Below are 11,511 nucleotides of genomic sequence, written 5' to 3' on the forward strand. Positions count from 1 at the left end.
GAAGGTGATGGGGCCAACAAATCTAAGTCAATATTATATTACTGTATTGACAATACTGTACTGTAGTCAGCAAAAGCTGTTGATGTTAGGGTTTGTGAATTAATGTGAACAGGATTAGTGAGATTAGATTGCAACAAAGCTGGTACAGTACAATCTGTGAAGGAGAGGTCATTATCAAAGTTTAAACGAGTGAAGCATTGTGTAAGGTCAACAATTGGACGAAGGTGGCTTTGTTTTGTTTCTCCTTTCCATTGAATGTAATCAATTTGCTTTGCCCCATGAACCTATAAGATATCATCAGAATGTTTCACAGTTTGATACTTAATGATATAGACATTTTAATGGTATAATTAAAAAACAAATACCCTGTATTACTGTATTTGATAAACTTTCTGCTGCCTTTGCTTTTGTTCTAAAATTTATTTAGAACGATTTATTAAAGAAGTATACCTGTGTTGTAAATTCTTTGTACTTGTATTTACTGTCTTTTTATCAATTTTCTGCTGCTTATCTAGCCCAGATTATGTAGATTTTGTTGAATTCTTAAATCAAGATACCCCCTTTTGCTCCCTCACAACTGAAGTCTGTTGAATGGAGCCTATGATGTGTAATTGTCTGGGGCCTACAAAACCATTAATTCCATCATGATCATGGGTGAATTAGGATTATAAGACTTCCAAGAATTACCGATATACAGTATATTGTACAGACTGTGAGTATCACAGGATGCTTCAGGATCATAGATGCGAGGGTTACAAATCTTGTGAGGGTCACAGGGTGTGCAAGTGCTGAGATAACTGGAAGCTCTGTGTGTAGGAGAAATTGTGAGGACTTAAATTTATTATGTAATAGGACTTGGTATTGTATTGTATTGTACCAGAGTTTTGAAGATCCTGTTCTTGGATCCACTAACAGATCCTAATAACTATTTCATTGTACAAGTATTTGTGTCTGTGAATGTACAGTATTATGAATGCACACATGTATTGTAAATGTATCTTGTGTGTATATGGTGCACATTTGCAAGTGCCTGAATGGAACAAGTACTGTACTGAAAATATTTTTTTCTATGCATTCAGAACCCTTGTTTCCAAATCCTTTTTTATGCGTCAGTGGAAATGTCTTAACACTGTAGAAACATCTCTACAATATTAGGGGTTCATTTAAGTCTGTACATTGTTGTAAACTGATTTTATTTCAAAATAACATTCGTAGGTCATGAAAATGGTTTTCCTATGTAAAAAAAAAAAAAATACATAATTGATAACTACTCGGTACAGTATAGTATTCACAAGGATGGTCTAAACTTTCTTTCATTACCCAAAGATGCTGAAAACATGAACAGTAATATTAATGGTTTGTATTGAAAAATCTTATTTTTGTTAAACTAGTTCACTGTAGATTTCATATATGATTAATGCAAAAAAATAATCTTAATAAACTTGCCAAACAAAAATTAGCTGTTCATCGAATATTTTATGATTTGATATTAAGGCACTTTTTGCCATTGTAAACATTCACATATTTGTTGACTGTGTGCCGAGGAAACGAGAAAAACAAAATGTATTAACTCCAAACTATTTTATTGAATATACTTGATTTTTGCACACTTATGTTTTGTATAAAAGAATGTAAGCGAATCTGATATGTACTGCCCGTAAGTTGTCAGATTGTTTACCAATAGACCTAACATGAAAGGGCAAGGGAGTGTAAGTTTATAGTTCATTGCAAGCAGTTTAACATTTTGTAAATTGTACATACAGCATACAGGACGAGAGTAGTGTAGTAGATCTGATGGAACACGAGTAAGGAAGCTTCTACTGATGAGTCAATGGTAGTAAAGTTTGAGAGTACGTGTATGAACGGTAGCATTTACTGAATACACTGTCCGTGACCAGCGCCGGTAGCTTCGTGCTGCATTACACTGCTGCGCAGTAATCATTAACCTACTTTTCTGTAATTCACACATTACCCAAGGTCATTTTAATAACAATTGTACAATCTTTCAGGATGAACACTTCAGATGTAAATTCTTTTCCAACATTTTGAATTTCCGACACTGAAATATGACGGACCGAGGTTAGCAAGTACTTAAGTTTTAAATCTGTTTTACACGGGTAATTTGGGTTTGATGACCGTCAGAAAGTACAGGGCAACCCAGACTGTTGGTAAGAAACCGGCGGTGAGGGAGACTGGCGTCCTCTTGTGACACAACCCACCTTGCTACTTAACAACTGGGGAGGAATGATCACCGCTTTCTCGTAATTCATCTCCTGTAACGTATGACTACGTGTGACTTACCCGAAACTAAGTCATTCTATTTGATTCCACACTATTGGGGTATAGTTTAAACGATGAAATACACGTATTAAGATATTTGTAAAGCTTGGATATGTAGATGGCAATGTTTATCTGTTGAACCCGGTTAAGACAGAGTATTTTGCTTACCGCCTCTTTTCTTTCATGGATATAGTTATTTACATATTGTTTTGCAGATAAATTTCGTCTAAATGTGTAATTACAATTCATGATTGCTGTATTTTAATATTAGTTCTGTGGATTCTTGTTGGTAGGGTAGTGTATGAGAAGAGGAATTGTACCTACTGCGTAATTGTTCAACGACATCCATTGTCAAGCTTTGCAGAATAATGTTAATTAGTTGTAGATGATATCTACCTCTTTCACCCACATTTATGTTTTTAATGTGGTCTGAAAAGATTTTTTTATGTCTAGGTTATAATTTGACAATTCGTCGGAGAAGGCTTTGGCGCAGACAGCACGGCGTAAATTCGCATGGGAATTTCGATCTTATTGTTTTCGCGCGACTGTTTAACTTTTTCACTCACACAAGTGTTTTGAGAATTCATGGGTTACGCTGCAAACCAACAATATGAATATTTTTTATTTTTGGTATATTTTATTACATTTTGAAAGTCATATCAGGTCTTAACTTAAAGGGGTGGTTAAATTCTTATGAAAGTCAAGGTGGAAATGTATGCCAGTAGAGGCCAGGTTGATGTGCGCGGAGAATCGGGTGTCAGCGGGTGTAGTGCGTAGTTACGATGTCAGGCTTTGTCGGCGACGGGGCTCGGGAGAGGTAGGACGCACTGCTGTACTCGTACATATACCTGTGAGAACCTTCTGCGTGTTTAGTTATTTTTTCACCACAAGTGCATCAGAGATATTCACCATAAACTGATGGGGTACACTGTCCCTTTACCCCACAAAACGACGTATAACAGCCCAGAGGATTAAAAGTGCCGGCAAGTCGATGGAGTGCTTGTAAGACGGCCTGGTGCGCAGTATACCACAACCGCAGCATGTATTCTCAGATTTCACGCTTATTTTAGACGTTGTATGTATGTGAGATTTTACTTACGTATATTATAAAGTTGCCAGAAATTTCGATTAATGTTACTTAAACATCTAACTTTGTTAAACATTGTTTTCAAGTATGTTTGTGTTCCCCGTCAATGTGAAGCTGTTTACAGGTATTTTTTCGCATATCTCAATTCGATTATTGGTTTATTCAACGAGATTAACATCCTGAAAAGGTTATTGATTAGAAAGTCTATCACATTAATTTGATAATGGTGAAGTTACCTAGTGATTGTATCTTGCACCTGTCAATAGTATTTTGGTAAAGGTGTAGAATATATCCACAATATTCAGTCACGTTGGACCAATCATTGGTGTTCATGAGAGTACCTGTATAGGTACAGTATTCTTGTTTAATGTCCGTGAGGTGAAGTTCGTATTTAAGACTGGCCTCGTTGTGTGTACAGTGGTATATAAAGTATTGGATAGGTATATGATTGGTAATTATATAGGACTAACCCGCAGGCGAAATTGGTTGAAAACAATTATAAAAACGCCGAATTTTCATTTTTATATTATAGTGGACATTGTTGTAGTTTGTGGAAATATGTTTAAAACGGATATTTTTAAAATAAACGCTACTTAACATTTGTGGTTTTGAAGAACAGACCTAACATTACCTAACTTCCCCGATGTATTAAACAGAAAGAACTTACTATGATATGGTGAAATTTGAGGCATTTCTGGATGCGAGATGAAATGGCCGCATCGGTCATTTCATCTCGCGTCCAGAAATGCCTATATATGGTGGTCCTATATGTTAACCATATGATTAAGTATCGTGTTGGCTTTCATGGTGAATTTGTATTTTTTTTTTAATATAGTAATTTTATTTACATGTATTTTAATAATTTCCCACCTTCATGTCTCCTGTTATTGCTGTCTGTAAAAATGAAGACCTAACCTAACCATAAATATCTTATCCAATTTTATTTGAACAATAATATTTTACTTGAAATAGTTCAAAACGAAAATATAATCAAACCTTAAATATCTTACCATAAGTTAACTACACCTTTTACCTATAGACATAGATTATTGAATGGGTTGCAGATTAGTTCTATTGCATCAATGCTCCATATGTACATTAAATTAATAATTACTGAAAAGGAATATTCAAACCTACTCGCACATGGCATCTTCAGAAGAGACTAGCTGCAACTGAAGAATCACTTGGCCCCTGTGTCACTACATGCCACTGATTGGCTGAAATAATTGAATTTAGAATCTCTTAAGATGCTTATTGGCAGATTGCTCATGATAACTGAGAATGGCACAACAGGGCAGAGAAAAATAACTCGGTTTCTTGTATATGAATCTGTGTTGGTATAAATTACTGGTAAAATCCATTTGTGCAAACTTTTAATCTGTGTGTTCATGCATTGTACTATATTCCCCGAGTCTTTCTACAAGGTCAATACAGTGGTCCCTCGGTTAACGAACCCAATCCGTTCCAGCAGGTTGTTCGTTAACCGAATCCATTGTTTTAATGGGTTTTTGGGGAATTGGTTCCAGCTCACCGAAAATTTCCTAAATTCAACAAAAATGGTAGAAAAGTTCACTTACTTTGAGGTGTGTATGTAGAAGGCTCCTGGATGATGATGATGATGGGAATTAGAATGGGGGTGGAGGAGAAGGAAGAAGAGAAGGCATTGGGGTGGAAGAGAAGTCACTCCATGGCACCATTTCACCCATAAAATTTTAGTTCTCTTGGTGTATTTCAAGATTATTTTCTTTAAATCAACACGGCACTGCATTATATATTGTCAATATGTAAAATATATTTCAAAATGACCAATAATTTGCTTGGAAACAGAAAAAAAGCATTTAGTTGAAGAGAGTCTCAAGCAAGATGTTACCTCCAGTGAAAACAGAGAGACTAACTCCTGTTTGCTGTGTTAAGAGGCTGGATGCCGCGCATTAAACTAGTCACTTTACCTTCAATTATGTTCAATAATTGTTAAAATGACTAAAAAATTGAATATTAAACTTTTAAAATTATTGAATAGTATAAACTTCTTGATGTTTACTAAAATAGTAAGGAATTTAAGCCCTAGAACCGATTAATGTATTGGCGGACTGATACTAAAGCTGGTTGCCTGGCCAGTGCAAGCGAAAACATGTTGAGGTCGGTTCGTAAGAAATTCGTTAACCGAATTTTTGTTCGTTAACCGAATTTTTGTTCGTTAACCGAATTGAAGATTCTTATGGAAGGCAGTTCGTTAACCAAGGGATCACTGTATCTTAAATCACTGAAATGGGCTTTAATCATATATTATTCCATAATTTTTCTAACCTAACCTAGAGTAAGATTTGTTTGGCTGTACAGTACAGTACAGGGGGTATTTGAAATCTGAATGCAAATTGGTATCTACAATACTGTATTTACAATTCATATTGCTGGGTGTGCTGTGGAAAGAATGATTTAGAAATCGATAAGGGAGCATGTGGACATTAACAAAATGCAGTTGGGTTCATGTCAGTCGGGACTACAGAAACAATATTTATAGCTAGGTAGCTACAAGAGAAACACTTATGAATATTAAATTCTTAGTGTTTGACAACTGATTGCTAAACTATAACGTCACCAATATTTGTTTCTTTTACCTCTTTTTGTATGTTTTTCACCAAATGTGAAATTTGAAAAATTTTAGGGTCCTGTATAAGGTATAGTGGTAGAGCATTTCAGTGAATTCATCAATCACAGAACTATGCCTTATGATAGCTGGAATAAACCACAACAATTGTAGAATTGTACTGTAGAATCCCAGTTATCCAGCACCTATGGAGATTGAGAGAGGTGCCAGATAAAGAGTTTTGCCTCACCATCATCCATTTTTTATCAACTTTTCTTACAGTGCTGTATTTATGGTTACAATATACAAATATTTACAGCATTCCAGTAAGATTAAAAGGAATGAAGTAGTGGGAACTCTCCATGTAAAACTGTACTAGGTATACTGTATTTAATTCCTTTGTCAGAATTTCATATGAAGCATCAATCTAAGAATGTAGTCACTCAAAAAACTATCTTTACTTGGGAAGGGGGGGGGGGTTGATGAATTTCAGAATGAACATTGTGACTACTGTTGTCTCGGTAGGACTGCCCAAATCCTTCATCTGTTGTGTCAGTAGGACTGCCCAAATCCTTCATCCATTGTTATATTTTTTCAATAAAATTTTGTAGTGAATTTTTTTAATTTTGAGTGACTGTACAGTACATGTTCATAAACTTTAAGAAATGGTTGTCAGTTGTTATATGAAACATTCAAGGATTAGTTTTGATAGAAGTATTTCAGTGGCTCCAAAGCTGATGCCAAGATGAGAAATATAAATATAAAACTTGACAAGCAAAGAAGGCAAGAAAATAAATAAATAACATATTTTAACTAATTCTAACCAAATTAGTCATTCGCTAATTTTTTAATTTATTAGAAATTATATTTGTTTATTCAGATACATCACTGGAGACTGTAGTTGATATAGATGAAGGAATGGTTCTTTTACAGGGCAGCAAGCGGGAAGGGACCAAGCGAGGCAGGAAACCAGGACGAAAAGCCAAGTCTGATATGAAGGCCAAACTGGGTACGTCCCATTTCTTAAACTTAATTTAAAATACCCTTTAACAATCATTTCATACAACTGTACTTTTGTTTAAAATAGTATTTGTATGTTTAAGGTGAATCTTGCGTGTGATCAGCTTATTATAGATTTTTTTTTTGCATTGTTTCAGAGCCCAATGCACCTAATGCAAATACAGTACAGTACTGTATTGGCATTCCCTGACTTAAGAAGGGTATCCTTCCAGAAGAATCTTTTGAAAGCCAAAGTAACTACCTACATACAATACATTTTCCCTTAGATTTATACAGTTACAGAGTACGTACCTGTATATTCTAGAAGCTGAGACATGTTCTTACAAAAAAAAGATTTGTTTTTATTTTACACAATGATTATAAGCTAATACACTATACTGTACATATTAAGTTAATAAATAAAATACATGTACTATAGTAATAATTTCATACCTGTACAGTAGTACAGCATGCCCTTCAAATTCGCGGGGGTTAGGTTCTCAAAATGGCCGCGAATCGCTAAATCCACTACTGTAATAACATTTGCTGACCAGAGTCGATAATAATATCAATATTAACATGGCTGAATCAGTTGAGAGCCTGAGCTCTGTTGAAGGCACAGAACAGTCCATAAGGAACTGGAAATTGCACCACTGCTATTTCACCATGGGCAGTCTTCAAATCTTTAAAAATATTCCCTTAAAGCCATTAGAGAAAAATATGTCGGCACACACGGGTGCAAAATGTCCATATGCCTGGTGAGCCAGGCATCCGACTCGTCTCGGCTGACCTCCAGTCACTATTTCTCATGTGTTAACAGTAATATTCATCCACACCTCCACACTTTCTCTTGCAACCCTTTTCACCTTTATTATATAGAATTCACATATGAAATTTAAGACTACTGAAGAAAAACAACTTTTCACATTACTCTGTATATTTAAGAGTAAATGAGGAGAATTTGGACAACTAGGCAACTGACAGAATGACTGTGTGTAGTGGTGGAGAGATGGTTTACAGTACTGTAATTGTTTTCAGTTGGTGTGAGGAGGAAGTTATACGTGATTATAGCAGAATGATGGCATTGAAAGCTTATTTGTAATGTGTTATAATAACATGAAAGAGTTAGAGGTTAGTGAAATAAATAAACATACTGGTCATAAAAAAAAGCCTATTTTTTCTAAAAAAAGTTTTTGTGATATAGCTCGAATGCGACGTCAGCAAATGCTACCGAGGTATGTTAATTCCTAGCCAATTCGCCAGGCCAACATACAGGCAATTAAAAGCCTGTAATGAACCAATCCCAATCTTTATAATAAGGTATAGTACTGTATGTATCAGGCCTGAGAATTGTCTGCCAGTAGGTAGACTTCCAACAGTATTTATTGCTAGAATTATCCATTAAGTAGGTCAATTCAGATCTGATGGAATCCTGTACTTATTTTCATATTTGAGTGCATAAGAGTGGAGCCAGAGAGGCCTGATCTGACATTTGGTAGATTAAAATATGATTTTAATAGCTGTAATATTTGAGATGTAGGTACAGAACTGCATCTAAGTTCTTGTTTTGCCTTTTCCCCTTTGTAACATTATTGAAATTTATGTATAATGTAGAAAATACAAGTACTGTATTGAGGTTTATGCACTGTATACGTTAGAAAATTTATGTAACTTCATACCTTTGGATCATCCAAAAATTATGAAATTGAGAAAAAAAAAGGCATATAGTTAGGAATATTGTTCCCCTTAACTGTTTAAGCACAGATAGTCATCAATGAAGGATTGGTGATTAAAACATCATGCATGTGTACCTGAGAAGTTAATTTTTTCTAGTGATTTTCAGAACGCAGCCGGCAAAGTGCAAGAGAATGCCGTGCCCGTAAAAAGTTACGTTACCAGTATTTGGAGGAGCTAGTAGCCAATAGAGAGAAGGCTGTATTTGCTTTACATCGTGAATTAGACCAGGTTAGTAAAGTAGCTTTTAATACTATAACAATTACAGTACCCTGTTACACCTCTCTGATTTGACAAAAAATAAAAAGCTTAAATTTTAAGGGGTAACCTGTTGCACCCTCACTTATCTAGTTGGTAGTAATTCTATGCAATCTTATTGACCTCTCAGGGTAGTATATCATATTTCATAAAGATAAGTAGGTTGTACAGTACTGTACTCTCATTTATTCCTTTATTACATGGTAGGAGGTGATGAAACTGCACAAATAATATTGACTAAATTTGGGTGCACATACTATGCGAACACTTTCTCTATCCCATAATTTGGGGAAAGATATTCCTAGCTTTTAAGGTGGCTGGCTATGAAAAGTCTTATGTGGATAGCTATGTTAATTCTGTTGATCCCCCCATAATGCTGTCAAGTAGAGGTCCAAGTACTGTACAGTGGATTCCAAAATAAAATGTGAAGTGGCATGATAGTAGGATGGGGAGGCAGTTTGGCTGTTGATTGGCAAGTGACAGCCAAAATTTGTAAATTAGTTGTAACCTAATCCATGGGAACCATGTACGGTACACTCAACAAAAACTTCTCGAACTCCTGGGTACGATGGATGTGAGAATGAGCAGAATGGGGCTTGCCAACTCAAGGAATTTTTGGCGAGAGTGTACACTGGTAAAAGAATATATGGTACTGTACTGTAGACAGTTGCAGCCATATGTAACTCATTCTTCCATGCACACGTACACACACAATTAAAAATTTGTTTTTACGAGGCAGTAGGAGTAAACCCGACTGATATTTGGGCCAACATTGTTGATATCCGGGATTCCCATAGCAGAAGACAAACACATTGGAAAAATTAATCCTTAATCCTTACATAATTCTAGCCATTCTGTATTAAGTAGGAAAAGATTTTAAGAGAGTTAGAATGAATAACTTAGATGCGTTTCTTTATTCCTCCTCTACATACAGTACATAAAGGTATATTGATTTATACTCGTCAGTCTGTGCTTCAGTATCACCAAAGTTTTGAAATTATGTAGGCTTATTTATGAGCATCAGTAGATTGTTTGAATACACCCTTCAACTGCTTGGTTGAATTTGTCTTTTTTTTTTCTTTTACACCCTTCAACTGCTTGGTTGAATTTGTCTTTTTTTTTAATGGAGATTAGCCCACCCGGGGGTGAAAACATAATAATACACTAATAATAATTAATAAAAAAAAAATTAACCATAAATAAAAAAAAATCAGTAAAAAGTGAGAAACGATATACAATATGTATGTTGTGTTGTCAGTAGTAAAAGAAACAATTCAGACCCTGCAATTGTATGTAAATGAGGCAGAAAGTCAGATCAGGAAATGGTCAAAATTTTTGTGATGCTATATAGCAGCAGGGTATTAGACAATACATTATGATTCCAATATCTTCCCAGGCGGTAGTACCTCCCTGTTTGATAGCTGCCTATGACTTGAGTGTACAGTATAGCTATTGCAACTTTTTTTTTTTTTTTTAAATGGCTTTGCTGAATGGGATTACACTGATTGGAAGCCTTGAAAACTACATAGTTAATGCAGGTGCTTCATTGGTTAGTGTAAGCATTTTCATCTGAGATCAACAATACTGTATAAGAAGCTTATGTATGTGTATTTCCTTTTCAGTATCGACAGTGGGCAAAGGATATAGATGAAGGAAAAATTCCAGAAGGGTTGTTGAAGTTAATTGAAGAAGAAAAGATAAAAAAAAATGAAAATGAATGAATGCTGGTATATGAACAAAATTAACATGCCTATGAAGAAATTGGTCAAAATCAAACCTTACTTTGAGTTATGATAATTTGTTTTTATTGTGAAAAACAATCGGTAAAATTTAGTTGAATATTTTAAGTAACACTTACCCTGACCAGTAACACTATAACATAACAGATGTTGATAACTTATTCAGCATTTTGTTTACATTAAAAACAAGGCCAACATTATGATGACCACTAAGTTAATGTAGCCCACATTGTTGTCCTCCAGCAGGTGGTCTCCTTGCTGACTTTGTATGATTTAAGTTTTTGAAGATTTTTTTTTTTGAGAATTCTATAAATTTCATATTTTCAGTCATGGTATGGCATTGCCTTCATGTGCCCATTATTTTCATTCCTTCATGATTATTATATAGTTGTTATAGACTTCATTTCACTGTCTTAGATTAAGATTTGGTTCTTCGGTAACCAATAAAAAGATAATTGGTCGTAAGTGGATATTAATTATTTTTTATTTTCCTCCAGAGAAAATTTTATAAAAATTTATGTATGAATAAAAGTGAAAACCGATTCATTTATTTTTATTTTTCCAATGCACATTGATCAAAGTTGCTTTATTAATGTTAATCACAGTAAAGCCTTTAATAACGACGGTATGTGTCCTCCAATATTGCAGTGTAAGGTGAATCAGTGTATCGTGACACATTAATTACCATTAAAATGAAGCAATAATAATGAGATGCGTTCCCTGGTGTGATCTTTTCATATCTTTTGTGTGGCTTTTTACCCTCTTTTCCTCCCAAACAAAATTAATGAAAAATGCAAACTATATTCTTAAATAACATTTATGAATGC

At 34.7% G+C, this 11,511-nt stretch overlaps 2 protein-coding genes across 4 annotated transcripts in view; one reads left to right on the forward strand and one right to left on the reverse strand.

Annotated features, from left to right (window-relative positions):
• The window catches only part of LOC121854340 (stromal cell-derived factor 2-like), a 21,170-nt gene extending 18,962 nt beyond the window's left edge, over nt 1-2,208 (reverse strand). Inside the window, 1 exon segment of the mRNA XM_042348944.1 lies at nt 1,762-2,208. The gene's annotated coding sequence lies outside the window, so the exon portion shown is untranslated.
• Nucleotides 1-11,226, forward strand: part of LOC121854341 (cAMP-responsive element-binding protein-like 2) — a 16,971-nt gene extending 5,745 nt beyond the window's left edge. Inside the window, exons 1-4 of one of the 3 annotated variants that reach the window (XM_042348945.1) lie at nt 2,981-3,130; nt 6,888-6,963; nt 8,797-8,918; nt 10,568-11,226. In XM_042348945.1, coding sequence (XP_042204879.1) covers nt 2,996-3,130; nt 6,888-6,963; nt 8,797-8,918; nt 10,568-10,666 — 432 coding nt within the window. In that variant the 5' untranslated portion in view covers nt 2,981-2,995 and the 3' untranslated portion in view covers nt 10,667-11,226. Of the gene's footprint in view, nt 1-2,980; nt 3,131-6,887; nt 6,964-8,796; nt 8,919-10,567 lie in introns of those variants that run through there. The other 2 variants (XM_042348946.1, XM_042348947.1) reach the window with 2 other exon arrangements.
• Nucleotides 11,227-11,511: the final 285 nt, after the last annotated feature.

Source organism: Homarus americanus, unplaced genomic scaffold, assembly GCF_018991925.1.
Source record: "Homarus americanus isolate GMGI-L3 unplaced genomic scaffold, GMGI_Hamer_2.0 scaffold54443, whole genome shotgun sequence".
Taxonomy (NCBI): Eukaryota; Metazoa; Arthropoda; class Malacostraca; order Decapoda; family Nephropidae; genus Homarus; species Homarus americanus.